Here is an 18,424-nt window from a genome sequence, read left to right as displayed (position 1 = left end):
GCTGGGCTCAGCTGAGACTGGCAACTGATGTGCCCAAGTAGTTTGGGTTTTCTCACAGCACAGTGAGTAGTTGGACTTCTTAGTAGTCTTGTATTTTATAAGTTTGCATCCATCACCAGAGAGTAAGTACCATGAAGGCAGAGAATGCACCTTGCTTCATTCCCAGCACCTAGCATAGTGCTTGGGACGGAACAGGCGTTCAAGAGATAGTGGTTGGATGAGTGAAGGGAGGAGGGCAGAAAGTTAAGGTGCTTCACATCTAAGGACCTCACTTTTCTCAGAGATGCAGGAGGTAAGGTCTTCCTCTGAGAATTAGAGGAGGTGGATGTGGAGAAGGTGTTGAGGAGTGGGGTGAATGTCTTAGAGACTGAGGGGCCGGGCAGGGAGAAGGGCAGAGCCCTGATCCACACCATCACAGGGCCTTCTGGAGCAGAGCCTCCCACCAGCGTGAGCACAGAGGGTGGGTGTTGTGACGACCGCGGGTCGGGTTTTACTCAGAGCAGAGGCACAGGGTCATAAAAGAATTCCAAAGTACTGAAGAGAATGGTCGAGGTGAGCAACTCGGGGACCAGCTTCCTTGGAAGGGGAGTGAGGAAGGCTGTGGGAAGTGGAGGGAACAAGGAACCAGGAAGTCAGGTCTAAGGGCAGAGAAACCAGTGGAGAACTGGAGGCTAGAAGGTTGTGGTCAGAGGGTGGGGTATTGGAATTTAGGATTTCTTATGTGTGTCCAGTTCAAGTGATGAAAAATTCCAGGGTGCAGTCAGGATGTGGGTGGCTGAAGTGCAAGTTTCAATGAGGCTCAAGGAGGGGCAACTTTTTATCTGTATGCTTCCCAGGAAGCTGTCAGAGAAAGAGAGATTCTGGGTATGGGTGTTTTCTGTGAGCCACTGTGTCTCTATTCCCAACAAAATGTTTTAGTGGAAACAGACTTTTCTGGATTTTTCTATCGCATAAATCAAATCTCTAGAAACTGGCTTACACTAAAATGCTGCTTAGTTAAACTAGCGCCCACATTTCTTTGATTCCTTCTTCAGGCTCTTCAGATCTCCTTCATCCTAGTGGTAATGAATTGGGGGCAGGGAGCAGTTTTCTGTGTTGAAGAAGCTTAACTGGATCAGGGATATCCATGTGCCAAGAGAAAGTATTTATAAAGCAATATAGGTGTAGGGAGTGTTACGGTCCCAAGAATAATAATTGCAAACACTTCTGTAGCATTTCTGATGTACCAAGAGCTGCTCTGAGGGCCTTACGTATGTGAACTCGCTTAATCCTCCCAACAGCCCTTTGAAATAGGTACTATCATTATTCCCATTTTAGAGATGACGGAACTGAGGCCCAGAGAAGACAAGAAGCTTACCCAGAGGTCACACAGCTCGTAAACGGCAGGGCCAGGACTCGATGCCAGGTAGATCCTACAAATACTGCAGTGAGGCAGTTAGCCCCTCTGCCTTTGCATGAGAAAACGGAGGCTAATTAATAACTCACTTGCTCAAGGCTAATAAGTAGTGGAGCTGGAGTCCCACCCATGGCTGGCTGAGCTGATAACCTCCAAGCCATGGAGGCTCAGTCGCCAGATGGTGACCTTTCATTGTGAAAACGATCTCTGGCCTTTCCAGTCCCACCTTGTGGCAGGACAGCTTCAGAAAACCTTAGCCGTGGCAGGAAGCAGTTGCTCAACACCTTTGTGAAATAAACGAATGAGGATTGCCACACTCCCCGGTGTCAGAGTTGGCCAGCAGGGTGCATTTTACAGTTGAGTAATTCCAGATAAAGACAGGAACATGGTGTTTATAAGCTGCCCTTAACGGAGGAGAATGCAGACAGAAACCAGGAGAGGAAGAAATCAGGAACCCTGAGGACAAGGGACCCGCAGCAGGGGCCAGCGGGCGCTGGGACCCCAGTGGTCTTGCTGCCAGCAGGGCAGCATCGCAGGTGGACAGGCCGCTCTCCTGCCTGCATCCCCCTCTCCCGCCCCGTAGCTCAGCTGCAAAAACCCGAAGGGACACCGCGGGGCTCTCAATAAATATTTGTCCAATGCGTGAGTGAGTAAAGGCAAGGGAGGGGGCGTGTTTTGAAAGTCCATCCTAGCCCTCCCTGCCGACCACACCTCGGTAGTCACTCCCAGATAAAACTCTCCCCTCGGTGACCGTCACCAGCGACTGTCACTGGTGGAGGAGTAGGCGCCGCCTGGTTCCCTGGCCTGCTCTGCCGTCGGGGCTGCTGCGGAGCCATGCCCCGGTACACGGTGCACGTGCGCGGAGAGTGGCTGGCCGTGCCCTGCCGGGACGCGCAGCTCACCGTGGGCTGGCTGGGCCGCGAGGCCGTGCGCCGCTACATCAAGAACAAGCCGGACAATGGTGGCTTCGCCTCAGCGGACGACGTGCGCTTCCTCGTGCGCCGCTGCAAGGGCCTGGGCCTGCTGGACAACGAGGACCCGCTCGAGGTGGCCCTGGAGGACAATGAGTTCGTGGAAGTGGGTGAGTGGCCGGAGCAGCCCGAACGGCGGCGGCCTGGCCTGCTCGGTGCTCAGGTCCCTGGGAGGGAGGTCCTGGGGGCATCTCCGCTGCAGGGTAACCGCGCGCTGGCGGTGTGCGGGCGCGCGCGAGGCCCCTCTGTGTCTTCGATTGTCACACGCGCCGGTGAGGAAGGTCGGATTCTTATGCATCTTTTACAATGAGGCAAGACTCAGAAAGGAGGTGCTTTATTCAGAGTCAGTTAGTTTGCTGGTACGTAGCAAAGACTAGATTTGAACCCAAGGCGGCAGGTCTGAATCCCTTTGCAGTTTCAAGTCATTTTGAAGATCTTTTCGCCCTTCAAAGGAACCTCACCGGACTGGAGGCCAGCGGCATGGAGGAGATCAGATTTAACACAAAATAAAGCTGGGGATGGAGGCGGGAGTTTGGTCTTGAACTTTCATTTAAACTCCTGTGTCTACCCCCCACCCCCACCCCTCAGACCTGTCTCTGCCTTTTGCTCCCCTACTTTGTAAAGACGCTGAGAGCCCTTGAAAGCATCTGAAGGTCATTTAAACCAGCCTTTTCTACAGAATTCGTAAGCAACTGAAGGGCCCTTTCTTGGTTTACCAGTAACGCCAAAGGCGGCTCTGGGTGTAATCTGTGAGGGGTCTCTCTTGCATTCTTGTTTCAGTTATAGAAGGGGATGCCATGTCTCCCGACTTCATTCCATCACAGCCGGAAGGAGTTTATCTGTATCCTTTCCTGGGTCTGCTGGGGGGTGGGGGGGGGTTCCTCCTTCCGGTGAGGGGTCTGGGCCTCTTCCACCAGAGTGTTCCTTTACCTGGCTCCAGATACAGCAAATACCGGGAGCCTGAAAAGGTAAGCCTCAAGCCACTTTCTTTTTGTTAAGAAAATTAGGTCCCCCTGTTTTAAGGAGGGGGAGGGCCAGTAAAATTTGTGAGCCAATACTATTAATTAGGACAGGGCTTTCATGGAGCTCTGTGTAGTAGGAACGGCATTACGCATTTCCATTTCTAACCATCCTTATGCAGCCTCCTCTTCAGCAATGTATTTTTTTTTTTTTTAGATTTATGTTTTTCCTTTTTCTCCCAAAGCCCCCAGGTACATAGTTGTGGGTCCTTCTAGTTGTGGCATGTGGGATGCCACCTCAGCATGGCTTGATGAGCGTTGCCATGTCCCCACCCAGGTTTACGAACTGGGGAAACCCTGGGCTGCTGAAGCAGAGCATGCAAACTTAACCACTCGGCCATGGGGCCGGCCCCCAGCAACCTGTCTTTTTAACTAGCTCCTTAATGTTTCACAGCAGTGATAAAATCTCTGAAGTGCTAAAGGTCGGTTCTGCTAGAGGCTTCCCTACTCTCTCCCTTGAGCAAACTCACGGAGCTTCCCTTCTTTTGTGCAGTACATCGCCTTAGATGGAGACAGTCTGACCACAGAGGATCTGGTCAACTTGGGAAACGGACACTACAAGATAAAGGTATGGGGGAGGGTGGGGGAGGATGTCCTCTGAGCTTTGTCGCTGCGTATGAAAGTCTTCAGCGTGCTCAGCTCTGCCCAACGTTTTCCCAGCTCACCCCAACTGCAGAAAAGAAGGTGCAAAAATCCAGGGAAGTCATAGATAGCATCGTGAGAGAAAACACTGGTATCTTTTTCTCTTTGTGTTATACAGTTCTTTTTAGAGACTTAAAAAATATGGCCTCCATCTAATTGGATAATGTGTGTTTTTATTCTAGTGGTTTATGGCATTACGACAGGTTTTGGGAAGTTTGCCAGAACTGTAATTCCCATCAACAAGCTAGAGTAAGTGTGATTCTCGCTCTCCGCACCAAACACACATATTCACATGCCACCTACCCCCATCTTTGAGATTTCATTCAACAAGGGGAATAATGACCATTTGCCCCAACTTACAGATGGGGATGAGGCTCGGGTTAACTTGGACATGAGTTGGTGTTGAAAACACAGGCTTGTTGGCTTCTTCCATTGCATCACGCTGCCTCATTCTGTCCCCTCAAGGATTTAACTATTTTCCCTTCATTTCCCCAGCTGAGGGAACGTTCTCAGTGCAAGGTATCTAAGAGGATTTTCTTCCGTTCTCTTCCAGGGAGCTCCAGGTCAACCTAGTACGTTCACATTCCTCAGGTAAATCATTCCAAACGTTGGGTGCCTCCTGGATCTTGTTTGATTTGATGAGTAAAGTACAACACAGCATGAGGCATCCTATAACAGCCCCAAACAACTAGTGCATTCCAAGGGCTGGGTACTGATTCTGCTGCAGGGGAGGGAGGGAAGTAGACAGCATCAGACAAGCCTGGCTTTTAGCTGAATCTCAGAAAAAAGAATGGGCCAGTGGGAGGGACAGGGTTGGGATGGGAGTATGTATGGCATTATGCCAAGAGAGGGGTGCATTCAGGGAGTGAAATTAAGGCTGGAACCCGGGGAATGAGTTGATCAGGATGAGGGGAGATGAGAAAGTCTGTCAAGAATCAGCTCCCATCGGATTGCAAGGGAGCTTGTGCTGAGCAGTCTGGACACTATTCCAAGGGTGCTGGGGAAGGTGAGGGCTCCCTGAAGCATTTCAGGAAGAGGAACTGAGAAAGCAAAACCGGGGTTTCATCTTTGTCTGGAAAATGGGACTTTAGACAGTCCGGAGGGAGAGCAGGGTAACTATCTGAGTCAAGAAGTGGAGAAAGATTTGGGAGATGGAGGCAGCCAGGAAGTGGAAAAGATTTTGTTTTTCTTGGAGAAAACATCAATTCTGTTTTGTAGGTGTTGGGAAGCCACTAATCCCTGAGAGATGTCGGATGCTCTTGGCTTTAAGGATCAATGTCTTAGCCAAAGGATACAGTGGCATTTCCCTGGAGACCCTCAAACAAGTTATTGAAGTATTTAATGGTAATGTAATGGATTCCTGTTTGACCCTCCATTGAGGCTGGGCGTGTTCCACAGGTGGACTTGATTCACAAGATGGTGAGGAATTGGTTGAGACAAGATGACATAAAATAGTGTAGATGAATGGAAAATGGGCTTGGCAAGAAGGAGGATAGCAAGGTGGGGGGAGTGGGGCAGAGACGCTTACTCCTGTGTACTTTCACCCATTCTCCATCACCCTTCACTTAGCACTTGGCCTCTTTAAGACTGGAACCAGCCCCTTAAGTCTGACCTTAAGTTCAGGGCTGGAGAGAACTTTGATTCAGTGGTGCCCAAATGTGGTTAGAGAAGTTGTATCAAATCATCTGGGAAACATAATGATTCATCCCAAAGACCAATTCAGCAGTTCTGGTTGGTGCCTGGGAGTCTGAAATCTTAATGCTCCCCAAGTGGTGGGATAGCCAGACGTAAGTAACTGCAATCCAACTTCTCACAAAGGTAGCACAGAAATGCAAAGAGATTAAGGACTTGCTTGTGATAGAGAAGCCATCTAGTGCCAGGATGTGATGCAGTGCAACTCTTTGGAGCTTACTTCCCAGGACAGGAAAATTCCTATGTGGAGACCAGACTTGAAATGCTTGGGAGGCCATTGTCCCTTCTCACAGATAGGATAAATATTCTAGGTCAGTGGAGGCTTGGGGACTCTTTGGGGTGAAGGAGTGGGAGGAGAAGCACGGCTGGGCAGTCACATAGAGAAAATGCACGCTAGAGTTCCCACACTGTTGACACAAGTGACCCATAAATATGATCTGCCAGTTAGTGAATAGCAATTTGAATGAACAATCTAGGACATAGGGCTGTGCTATGACCAGTAAGGATGTCAACATCTATTTCCACTCCCACCCTGGTGTGCCCTTCTATGAGCCTAAAATCTGATAGTATGACTTCCGCTGTAAACCCTCCTATGCTTTGTGGATGAGTCTAAGACACCTCTGGGCCCTAGAGTTCTGAGAGTTCCCCAGGGTGAACTCTGATCTGGAAGCTGGCTGTGGACAGCACTACTTTATCCTACTGATAGTATTTAGCAGTTGGAAAAAACACTGCTACCAGGAGTTTGAGTTTACTTTAGAAAATGAAGCCCCTCTTTTTGGTAACTTATTGGGACTTTCCTACCAAACGGTACATGTCTGTTTATAAGTGGTGGTGAGGTGGCAGATGAGGGGACTGGGAATCTGGCAAAAATGAAGAGACTAAGTTGCCTTTGACTTTCCCTCCCCACAGAGCCCCTGGCAACACTTTGGTGTACCTAACCCTTCTGGAACGTTTCATTACTTTTCTAATGTAAACACTTACATGTTTCCAAACATTCTCCAACAGGTTTTAATGGCTACACACAACTCTGGGTCACATGAAAATTTCTTAATTCCATATTTAGATCATTTCTAACTTTTTCTTCTTAGAAACAAGGCTGTAATGGACAACAGCTAGTTCCTAATCACATCAAGATACATTGCTAGAATTTCTAGAAATTTCTGGATCAGATTAGAAACATGCACAGTAACAGTAGATGAAGGGGCAGAAGACTAAGGAGGAGGAAAAAGTTAAGCAAACAGATCAAGCCTTTGGGGAGACGGGTTCTAGATCACCTTTTTTCCGTGTAGCCTGGTCTTGATCATTCTCTGTGTACATTGTTCGCCCAACCGCTTTCACACAGCATGAGCATGTCCTGGCTAAAACCTATAATGCTTCCCATTGTCTTAGGATAAAGTCTAAACTTAAAGTGGCTTACAAGACAAGGCTTTGTTACTAGGAGGGTCCTCCTTCCTTCCCCCTCCCTCCCTCCTTCCTTCCTTCCTTCCTTTATCTTCCTCTCCCTCACCTCTTTCTTTCTACAGTAGCTCAGCTAGTTCCCTTAAGCATTAGCTGTGTTTGAGGAATTGTCTTTCCCAAGGTATTTGTGCCATAAAGTGACACTAGATCCTACTAGGGGAGGTTGGTCTCCCTGGCAAAGTGAGGGAAGCCAGAATGAAGTGCTCTTGAATAACCAATGCCTACTTCTCTCCCAGCCTCCTGCCTGCCGTATGTTCCGGAGAAAGGAACCGTTGGTGCCAGCGGAGACCTTGCTCCGCTCTCTCATCTTGCTCTTGGGCTGATTGGAGAAGGGAAGATGTGGTCTCCAAAGAGTGGCTGGGCTGATGCTAAATATGTAAGACTTTGATCACCACTTCCACCTGCAGTACTTTCTCTAGGCTGGACACCTGGCGTACTTGCATGCTTCCTATCTCTTAATCCTTACAGCAGCCCGAGGAGAGGGCCACCGTTATTCCTGTTTCATAGATGAGAAAACTGAAGCTTAGAAGTCAAACTAGGCAAGGCTCTTAGCTTGCATACTCGACTGCCAGCCTTCTGGACTTGGTGATCGATCACCTTGGTCAAAATGTACACCTTCCAGTGTTAACCCCAGAAATTTATTCTGCACCTAAAACAGACTGTGCCAGTGCCTATTAAGAAGGTCACACACTGTCGTGAGTGTATTTAGTCACTGGTCTTACAGATGCAGAGCTGTGGATCATGGCATTTACTGTATGGTTTCTGGAAAGCAGATTCCATTTTTCCCCCAAGCTCCTACCCTGGTGGCTAATCAGAAAGGCTTGCTTTTGATAAAGCTTCATTGTTTTCTTCATCCACTTCCAAATTCCCTCAGAGCAGCCAAAAAAATTATTTGAAGTGTCATCTCCGATCAATTTCTGGGTAGTTCCCCAGCAGTAAGCAAAGGGGTAGAGGACCATAGAGGAGGAAGAAGTTAAGGGAGCAGATAGTCCCTATGGGGATATGGGTTCCAGATCACCTTTCTTCTATGCAGCCTCCTCTTGATTATTTCTCTGCGTAGAGAGTTCACCCAACCACCTTCACATAGCAAATCTGAGCATGTCCTGGCTAAAACCTGGAATGCTTCCCACTGTCCTGAGTATAAGTCTAAACTTAAAGCAGCTTACAAGAGTCTTGTTTGTCATGCTACCCCCCCATATCCCTCTCTGCCAGGGTTCTATATTACAGAAGCTGGAGCTTCCTTGCAACTGGAACCTGCTGTGTCCTAGGCAGAGGGCCCAACACGTGTCCATTCTTCTCTTCCCTGCTCACTCCTGTTCCTCCTTCTGATAAGTCCTCTCTGCTCTTCTGGTCCTTGTCCTTACCTCTCAAGTCCCTTTTGCCCCTCCTTTGTGCTCTCCCAGCACCTTACATGATTATCCACTGAACCCTACTCACTTCCTGCCCCTGGAACACTCAGTATCCTATTACTGTAAATTGCCCCTGAGCTTGTCTGTCTCCATTTTTCTTACTGCTGGCCCAGCCCGACACCCAGAACAGATTCTGGTGTGTAATATAGGTATTCAAACGAACTTGTGAAATTGACATTGAAAAGGGTACTGGCTCTGTCGTCCTTCTTCCCTAGAGGGACCTTAACTCAGTGACTACTTTCACTTCTTTAATTTCAGGGGAAGATTTTTCTGCCCTTTTCCCGACAGATTTCAATAAGTAGGACAAGGATGGAGGACTTTTTAGATCAAGCTCTGGAGGCAAGGGAGTGTGGACACACAGTCAGGAGCCCAGCCTCAGCACGGCACAGGTGTGCCTGTGTAGTCAGGAAGTGGCAGTGAAAAAAGAGAATCACTGAGGTGGAAGCTGAACATGAAGGACCTGGACACCAAACTTCAGGGTTGATTCTGTGGACACTAGAGCCCCTGACTTAAGTACAAAAATTATTTGAAAGATAAATCTGCTTTCAGACTAAAGAACAGAGCTAGAAAATAGACCAGAGAAGTTGAATAGAGCCAATTCATTGAGACCTAATTTTTTACAAGATAGACCTCTGGCCTTAAGGATCTTTTGTTGGATTCCACATGAAATTAGAAATAGGCTGGTCTTTCATTTGATAGCCATTTTTATCTTCTTAATCATTCGACAGGTCCTGGAAGCCCACGGATTGAAACCAGTTGTTTTGAAACCAAAAGAGGTAAGGAGACTCAGGGAAAATGCGTTCATTTGGAGTGTTTATTTCTGCACTATTTTCAATCTTAATATCAGTCTCACTGGTTTCTCAAAATAAATGTGACTTACATGTTTGTTGAAAGTTGAAAGATTCTTCATGCCACCAATGCTTACGGGTTCTCTTACATTAGAATTTAAACTTCAAATTGGGATCTCTAAGGATCCCTTAGAGATACTCTAAGCCAAGATCCCTTAGGATGCTCTAAGCCAAAAGTCTTGGACCAGAAATGTTTTAGGATGTCTTGTCTACAATGATGAGAAGTTAAGGAAGAAATACAGCATAATTAAGAGCTAAAGACTTTCTGTGCAGTCTATGCTGGAGCTACCTTGCTGCCTTGAGAATGGGGGTACTTAACAGCTATTCCATTTGCCAGATTTATACTAACAATTTCACAAAGGATTGCATTTAATCCTCAAGTGCTTAAATAAGCATTACTGCCCTGTCCTTTAGAAAACATGAATAAACGTCATTCAGCTGGCTGGCTAACTTCTCTTATGAAAGCATAAGATATTAAATCAACTTGTACGTAGGTTCGTTACAATAAATAAAGTAGGAAACTTCTCTCTTCCTCCCCAAAGGGTCTGGCGCTCATCAATGGGACACAGATGATCACCTCCCTGGGCTGTGAAGCTGTCGAGAGAGCCAGTGCTATTGCAAGGCAGGCTGACATAGTGGCGGCCTTGACCCTTGAGGTGTTGAAGGGCACCACCAAAGCCTTTGACACTGGTCAGCATGGGTCTTCTGCTCTGTTGTTATTCATTCAACCCGAGCTGGTGGGGCGGGCTAGTCAAGGTCTTTAGACACAGGAGTGCTAGAGGGGAGTGGTGGGGGAGAAGGAGAAAATCCAAGTGCCGATGGCATACTCAATACTGCTACAGCTTCATCTAAGGTATGGCACCCTTGATCCTTAAAATGACCATGTTTTACAGACAGACACTGACCCGAGTTAAGTGGCCTGCCCCGGGTCACCCAGGTCTGCCTCCCATCAAACTATGTGTTATCTTAGAAATCTGTTCGTAGGGTTTTAGAATTAGAGTAGGATTTGGGTTGATCTGCATTAGAAAATTGAGAGAAAAACTGTAGAAATGGTAGCTTATCTAGAAAGTAGCGAATTTGAAAGACTATTATATGTAGCAGGACAGAAAAACTGTCTAAAAGTGACTCAGTTAAACTAAGCTACTACAGAGCTCCCTTCCATGGTGAGCCTAAGTCTTCTTGGGGTAGGCCCAGTGTCTTGAGTTGAATTCTCTCAACTCATAGTTTGCATTTGGATATTTGAAGTAGAAAGAATAAAGTCAATAAGGAAAATTTTGCTTTTGGAGTTAAGTTTCTAATTCTGAGTGGTGGTTAAGGAGCCCTGGGGCTTTTGAGGGCTGTGTCAGCCCCGTGGGTGGTCCTGAGCCACCGCTGCCCAGGCGTTCTCTCTGTCATCAATTCCAGACATCCATGCTGTTCGCCCTCATCCTGGGCAAATTGAAGTTGCTTTCCGGTTTCGGTCACTCTTGGACTCCGATCACCACCCATCTGAAATAGCAGGTCTGGGCACGTTTATGTGAGTGGGCTGATTTGGTTTTGCGTTTTGTGGAAAGAATTGATGACATGTCCCCTGCCATCCCCTCCACCTCTTCCACAGAGAGCCACAGGTTCTGTGATCGTGTTCAGGATGCATATACCTTGCGCTGTTGTCCACAGGTAAACAAACAAAAAGTTTCTTTTCTTTCCCCCAATTCAGGGGGGAACATATAAGAAGAGGAAGGTGTTAGGAAATCATGTAATGGTCAATTATAATCCAAATTTATTTACTGCTTCTATTAAAAATTATCTATATCATACTTCCATTTCTCCAATTATTGTGAAGTTTTGATTCTATATGGCAAACTGTTTGTTTCCTTTTGTTTTGGGTTTTTTTTTTTTTTTTTTGAGGAAGATTAGCCCTGAGCTAACATCTGCTGCCAATCCTCCTCTTTTTGCTGAGGAAGACTGGCCCTGAGCTCACATCTGTGCCCATCTTCCTCTACTTTATATGTGGGACGCCTGCCACAGCATGGCTTGCCAAGTGGTGCCATGTCCGCACCCGGGATCCGAACCAGCAAACCCTGGGCCACCAAAGCAGAACGTGCGCACTTAACCACTGCGCTACCAGGCCGGCCCCAGTGCCTTAACTTTTAAAAATTCTTAGTAATAACCCCATCGTAACAGTTAATGGAGTTTTACTGGTTCTCCCTGTAAAACTTGAACAAGATAGCGCTTGAAGCTGCCTGCCAGGGATGTTCACAGGAAAGTCTAATCAAAATTCAAGTGCATATCCTTATCTGCATTTAATCAGTAGACATAAATCATCATAAATGAATCTGTGAGGCTTACTTTAAATAAAATTGCGCAAGACCTAGGCTTGCGTGAGGCGTTGCAGATATTACAACTCACTTGCATATGGCAATTATTCAAATGAGAGATGAACATGCTCCTCAAGAATGGAACAGTATTTCAGCTTGTGCCAAGTTCCAGTCTTTTGAGTAAAAGAGAGTCCTCCATAGAGTGAATACCCTAATTTCCTTTTCCTTAGCAAGTTCTGTTCTAGTTAGGTGGATCAAAAACACCCACGGCGAAGAATTGCCAAATTAGCTCTACAGTAAGAATAAAGCCCAGTTTAAAATGGCCTTGCTATTCTAGGAAGAACAGTGGCCTCTGTGTGACAGGCGCCATTCTCAGTGTCTCCGTGTATTAACTCATTTAATCTCGTATTTTAGATCCACGGTGTGGTGAATGACACAATTGCGTTTGTGAAGAACATCATTACCACAGAAATTAACAGTGCCACAGACAATCCTGTATCTTTTGACTGTCTACTGTATAATTGTCATTATACAATTCCAGCTGGTAATTTTAAGTTTGTTGAAGTGATCCTTTTGTGTAGCATCTCTGTTCTGTCACTGCGTTTCATAGGCTAAGGACCTGAGGCTCAGAGGTTAAGTGACTTTCTCTAGGTCAGAGCTTGTAAGTGGCAGAAGCAGATCTGGGAACCTGATCTCAGTTCTGGAGTCTAACATCCTGTACTTTCAGAATTGACCCATTAAAGATTAAAGTAGGTGTCTCCAGCATCGGCTGAGAGGTTTCATGAAAACATCTGCCCTGAAAGTCACTGCTGAGGTTGTTGGTGGAAGGATGAAGGCCTACATCACAAGTGGGATTGTGCAGATCCTGGGTAGGTTGACATTTGTGCAAGTCTTCCTGGTTCTCGTGACGCCGCACTGCATTAAACAGAAGGCAGTCCTTGACCACTTACTGAGTATTGACCAAACTGGTATGGCTTTCCCCATCCCAAGTCTTTTTTTTCTGACATGGACTTAAATCAGTGTTTCCATATTTGTATGAAGAATAGTAAGAACACTTCCATTTCTCAAGGATGGCCTCTTCTTTCCTCATGGCTTGGGTCTCTCAGAGCTATCTTGTTTTTGCTATGGAATGTTCTGTGATGGCTTAGCTTCCCCAGAAGTTAATTTGATGAGTCAAGAGTCACGTTGACGAAGTCTTTACAGAGACCATACTGCCTTTGAAAACCACCGAATCCCTTAGGAATCTATTTTTGCTATCCCACGTCTGCCTCAGTTCTTAACACTGGAGAAAGTGCTGACAGCCAGAGTTAGCAGACGGGTTTCACAGCAGCTGCAGGAGGTTGCTCACAAGACCTTTTCCGGGTAGCTTCTCTGACAAGCTTACTTCAGAGTGTGTGTTTTATGTCCTCTCCGATTGTTTTACAGTTAAGTCAAACCCACCCTAGATAATCCTCAACTCACTAACCCACCTCAACACCATCCCACCCCCAAATGGAGTAACAGTTTTCATGAACTCTGTGTAGTCTTGTCTTATCTATCAGTTCTTGCACTGTAGAGGGGAGGGGTCCATTCTACACTTACTTTAGTTAGACTTGAAAGGGTATCTTATAGAATAAAACGAAAACAAATTACTATTAAATTATTGGATATGGGGGAGGGGATAATTCCCTACTAATTTTTTCCCCCACTGCTTGCCTCAGCAAAAATATCAGCCCAAAGTCCTTTCTCAATTAAAGATTCTTAATTGTGGATTGTAATTGTAATATTTGGGAGTTCTCCTGCAATGCTGGTGTTACCTGAAAGAATATTTTTCTCCATTTTCTATGGCAGACAAGGAGCATCTGTGACACAGTAGCTGGCTATTATGGGAGTTAACTTCTAATTGCTGCAATCTAATAGCCAACAAAGTTGGAACAACTAGAGAACAATAGAACATGCTTAAGTTCTCAATTGGTGCAGAGATCACTTGCTGTAAGGATTCAGAAAATGGAGAGAAGCCCGGGCCTGTGGTTGGGGGTGGGTTCATGGTGACGAGCAGAAGCCAGTTCTAATAGGCTCTCAGTCATATGTACAGAAAAGGGGAACTCCAAACTTGACTGAGTGAATGTAACACATGCATTTCCAGCTCTTTCTCACACAGAGGGAGTTCCTGGTTCACAGGTAGTGAATATTCTTTAGTCCAGCAGGTGAAAATTAGCTCTTCAGAACCCAGAAGGAAAGTCTGTTCCTCTCATTTGTCTGGGTGCCTCTTAGTTTAAGGAAAGTATCTGATAGAATGCAATGACCCATGAGAGTGCTAATACTCCGTTAGTCCAAAGTTGCCTCTGGCCTAAATGGGTTTCCCGTGACCCATTGGCCGCCATCTGCTGTGAATGCTGCCGCAGGATCACTGAGTAGAGAGTTTGAAAGTTTTCCCAGAACTGGTTCTTCCAGACCGTTTAGCGGTTGCTCCTCAGCAAAGTCTTCCAGCCTGCAGGTTCTTCTATGGAGCACACGCTCACAGTCCCCGTTGAAGAAACAGAATTTGCTTTTAAACTGGTGTCCTGGTCTCTGTTCTTAGTTTCAATTGGGTGAACAGGATTCATCTTTAGGGTTTCGTTTTTGCTTGGTGTCCCTTTATGTCAACAACTGCTTGCAGCAAGACTTTCCTTCCCTCCACCCCACAGTTGTCCAAGGGCTGCCACCTCCATGTTAAAAATAAGTGGGCTGGGAAAAGAGTTATGCTTGAAGTGATCAGCAAATGTTATATTCAAGCCTTAACCTGTTTTGAAAGATGGTATTTGCCAATAGGGGAGAGACTATTTCCGGAGGAAACTTCCATGGCGAATATCCAGCCAAAGTAAGTGTTTTAGAATTACTTCTGACCCTGAAAGTATATTCTAATATAGGCCAACTGAATTGAGACTCTCTTTCAGGCCCTGGACTATCTGGCCATTGGAGTCCATGAACTTGCTGCGATTAGCGAAAGAAGAATCGAGAGGCTCTGTAACCCCTCCCTCAGCGAGCTGCCTGCCTTCCTGGTGGCTGAAGGTGGCCTGAACTCTGGATTCATGATCGCCCACTGCACAGCTGCAGCCCTCGGTAAGGACACTGCCCTTTTCCCACAACACAAGCCTGTCCATCAAAGTGCCTTTCCATTTTATCTGAAAGTATCAAATTCTGTCTTTGAATGAGCTCTAACTTTTTCACTACCTCCATTTGCATCCTACCTCTCTCTATACAAATGCAAAGGTTGTCTCTTTCATTTTTTTTTTTTAGAAAAAAATAGAAAATAAAACTTAAACGATGTTATTTGTTCTTAGTGCTATAGAGTTGATTCTGACTCCTAGGGACCCTGTGGACAGCAGAGCAGACCCGGTCTGTTTGCTCCATCCTCTCCCCTTCCGGCGCTGTATCAGACAGTGCTCCACTGCCCTTTACAGGGTTTTCATGGGCGATCTTTTCGGAAGTGGGTGACCAGGTCCTTCTTCCTAGTCTTTCTTGGTCTGGAAGCTCTGCTGAAACCTGTCCACCATGAGTGACCCTGCTGGTATTTGAAATACCAATGACATAGCTTTCAGCATCACAGCAACACACAGCTGCTACAGTATGACAACCGATGGATGGTGGTGTGGTTCTCTGACCGGGAAATCAACCTGGGTCACGGTGATGAGAGCATGGAATCTTAACCACTAGACCACCAAAACAATCTTATGCCAAAACATAATAATACACTAATGAGATTGTAAATAATGAGGTTTCCACCATTTCTCTGTAGAAAGCAATTGGACATCACATATGAACTTCATCTTTGTAGATTTTTTTCCTAATCTCAATTTGGAGACTGTCGGAAGGAAAAAGACAAAGATGTTTATGGCTAATGGTGAAACTTGAACTGACCTGAGTGATTAAACTTTGGGCTCATTCTGTTAGATATACCAACCACTAAAAATGTGATTACAACATGCGACAATGCTTGTAAGGAGCAGGTTGCCCTCTCTGAAAGCTGATCTTCAGTGTAGCTGATCTCTGACTCAAGGCTGTAAGGGATGGATCAGTAACATATCAGAACAGGGCCTGGCACAAAGGAATGCTAAGGGTTTCACTTATGTTCACTCATTAATCATCACAACAATACCATGAGGCAGGTACTGTTATTACCTACATTTTACAGATGAATACCTGAAAGTCTGAGAAATTAAGTGACTTACCCAATATTGCACAGCTAGTAAGAGGCAGAGGATTCAAACCCAGGCATTTGGCTCCCAAATCTATGCTCACTTCAATTAATGAGGATCTCATTTTAATCAATACTTAATCCTAAAATACAGTTGCTAAATTTAACAAATAGAAATGCAGGATGTCCAGTTAAAGTAGAATTATTTGGGACATACTTGTACTAAAAAATTATTTGTTTTTTATCAGAAATTCAAATTTAACTGAGCATCCTGTATTTTTTCTGGTAAACCTACTCATGAGGCAGGATTGCTTGGTGGTAAATTAAGAGCGTAGACTCTGGGTCTGAAGCCCAGCTCTGCCATTTACCAGCAGTGTGATATGGAGCAAGTGTCTTAATTCTGTTCACCTTCAGTTTACTCCTGTGTAAAACGGGGATGATAAAGTTGCCTACTGGGGCTGTTTTGAGTATTAAATGAATTAATGCATATAAAACCTTAGAACTGTGCTGGCACTAAACAAATATTAGTTGCTATTGATATTACTCCTAACCCCCTCTTTCCCTAAACCTCACAGTAAAACTCAACACAAATAACCAACAAAGAGCCTCTGAATGCATCTTCTCCTCTGTCCAGTATCTTCTGTTTGCTCTCTTACCTGCTTATTAAAATATCTCTTCAAAGGGTACCGACTTCTCCCATGAACCTGGGGGGCAGGGAGAGTGGTAACTGATTTCTAGAGAACATCGTGGACTGTGGGAAGCCTCATTTGAATGTGTTTCACTCCCATGCTGCCTATTAGAGTTGTTCAGCTTGCTTTCATTATAGTGAAACTGGTCGTTTTCTTTTTTGGGTCCCTTGTCGGTTATCTTTCTGAACAAGTGCCACCACAGCCTGCTGAGCTGTATGGCAGGGTTAGGGTCCCAGGACCTGGGACTGGCAGTGCTGAAGCCTGGAAGTCCTGGGCAAACCAGGATGAGCTGAGCACCCCAGCTTATCGCCAGGCTCTCTCAGGATCCCTGACAGCACTGAAACCAATTGAAGCTTCACTCAGAGCTGCTTTCAAGGTCAAAAACAATGGGAAAAAAACTCTTTGAGTTTGACCTTTCCCGGCTTCTGAAGCCGAGGAGAAGGAACTCTCTAGGCTAGGTCCTTGCTACTTAAAATGTGGTCCTTGAGCCAAAAGTAGGGCCATCAGCTGGGAGTTCGTCAGAACAGCAGAATCTCGGGCCTCACCCAAAACTCAACATTTGCATTTTAATAAGATTCAGTGATTTATATGCACAATAGGGATTGAGAGACACAATCTAGGCCATCTCTAGGATTCCCCAACCTGCCCAAGATATCTCTGGGAGTCATCAAACCTTTGCGTAAACCCAGTGCGTCGCTTAAATGTCACCATTGAGCAGTCTGCACTGTTACATCGTCTTGCTCAAGAGCTGTGGCTCCAGCCTCAATCCCCAAATGCCACGCCTGACTCCCGCCCCTTCTGGTGACACAACCAAATTGTTCTTGAGAACCCAGAAATGACCCTCATGTCTCTTTTTCCCTAGTCTCCCTGGCATGCTAAATGCTTCCACTTTGGCTTTGTAATACTAGCATTCCCATCCTGGTCTTATCTCAGAACTCACTATAGCTTTAGAGTCCTTCTCACTTTGGGAAAACAAACCAATGTGTTTCCTTTTCCCAAAGTAACTTTGGACCATCTGGTACTTGGTTAATGACCAAGAGCTCCTGGAGAGGGTATTCCATGCTGTGGAGCGCTTTGGGAAGCCACATGTCATTTTAGCAGCTTTTCCTATTAAGAGCATACTTAACTTGCATTGTCCTCTTACAGTTTCTGAGAACAAGGCTCTGTGCCACCCCTCGTCTGTGGACTCTCTCTCCACCAGCGCTGCCACAGAGGACCACGTCTCCATGGGAGGATGGGCGGCGAGGAAGGCCCTCAGGGTCATCGAGCACGTGGAGCAAGGTAACCCCAGCCAGTCCGGGATGGCAGGCCTTGCTGATGAACTACTACGCAAGTGGTCCTCAAAGTGGGATCCCCGCAGGGGCTGGCCCCGTGGCCGAGTGGTTAAGTTCGCGCGCTCCGCTGCAGGCGGCCCAGTGTTTCGTTAGTTCGAATCCTGGGCGCGGACATGGCACTGCTCATCAGACCACGCTGAGGCAGCGTCCCACATGCCACAACTAGAAGGACCCACAACGAAGAATATACAACTATGTACTGGGGGGCTTTGGGGAGAAAAAGGAAAAAATAAAAAATCTTTAAAAAAAAAAAAAAAAAGTAGGATCCCCGCAGACAGCATCAGCATCAACTGGGAACTCCTTAGGCAGATTCTCAGGCCCCGCCCCAGACCTGCTGAATCAGAAACTCAAGGGAGGAGAGCAGAACAATCTGGGTTTGACAAGCCCTCCAGGTGATGCTGATGCTTGCTGAAAATTAAGAACCACAGCTAAGCCAGTTCATCGGCCGACTTTTTTTTTATTGAGACTTTAAAAACATATTCGAAAGTGGAGAGATTAGTGCCATGAACTCTC

General features: G+C 46.2%; 1 protein-coding gene across 5 annotated transcripts in view; it reads left to right on the top strand.

The window, feature by feature from the left end:
- The first annotated feature begins 1,678 nt into the window (after nucleotides 1-1,678).
- The window catches only part of HAL (histidine ammonia-lyase), a 26,071-nt gene continuing 9,325 nt past the window's right edge, over nucleotides 1,679-18,424 (top strand). For 4 of the 5 annotated variants that reach the window (XR_011534726.1, XR_544329.2, XR_011534727.1 and 1 more), the window contains exons 1-17: nucleotides 1,752-2,477; nucleotides 3,148-3,208; nucleotides 3,308-3,335; nucleotides 3,880-3,954; nucleotides 4,047-4,119; nucleotides 4,211-4,277; nucleotides 4,582-4,619; nucleotides 5,247-5,372; nucleotides 7,415-7,554; nucleotides 9,316-9,363; nucleotides 9,978-10,125; nucleotides 10,840-10,935; nucleotides 11,033-11,091; nucleotides 12,147-12,227; nucleotides 14,506-14,571; nucleotides 14,648-14,813; nucleotides 17,724-17,858. Coding sequence is in view for 2 of the 5 variants with exons in the window: in XM_070600189.1 (XP_070456290.1) it covers nucleotides 2,231-2,477; nucleotides 3,148-3,208; nucleotides 3,308-3,335; nucleotides 3,880-3,954; nucleotides 4,047-4,119; nucleotides 4,211-4,277; nucleotides 4,582-4,619; nucleotides 5,247-5,372; nucleotides 7,415-7,554; nucleotides 9,316-9,363; nucleotides 9,978-10,125; nucleotides 10,840-10,935; nucleotides 11,033-11,091; nucleotides 12,147-12,227; nucleotides 14,506-14,571; nucleotides 14,648-14,813; nucleotides 17,724-17,858 (1,654 nt within the window). In the remaining 3 variants the exon portion in view is untranslated. Of the gene's footprint in view, nucleotides 2,478-3,147; nucleotides 3,209-3,307; nucleotides 3,336-3,879; nucleotides 3,955-4,046; nucleotides 4,120-4,210; nucleotides 4,278-4,581; nucleotides 4,620-5,246; nucleotides 5,373-7,414; nucleotides 7,555-9,315; nucleotides 9,364-9,977; nucleotides 10,126-10,839; nucleotides 10,936-11,032; nucleotides 11,092-12,146; nucleotides 12,228-14,505; nucleotides 14,572-14,647; nucleotides 14,814-17,723; nucleotides 17,859-18,424 lie in introns of all 5 variants that reach the window. The other variant, XM_008516601.2, reaches the window with a different exon arrangement.

This window comes from Equus przewalskii, chromosome 29, assembly GCF_037783145.1.
Source record: "Equus przewalskii isolate Varuska chromosome 29, EquPr2, whole genome shotgun sequence".
In the NCBI taxonomy this organism is placed as follows: domain Eukaryota; kingdom Metazoa; phylum Chordata; class Mammalia; order Perissodactyla; family Equidae; genus Equus; species Equus przewalskii.
This window is presented reverse-complemented; position numbering and strand designations above follow the sequence as displayed.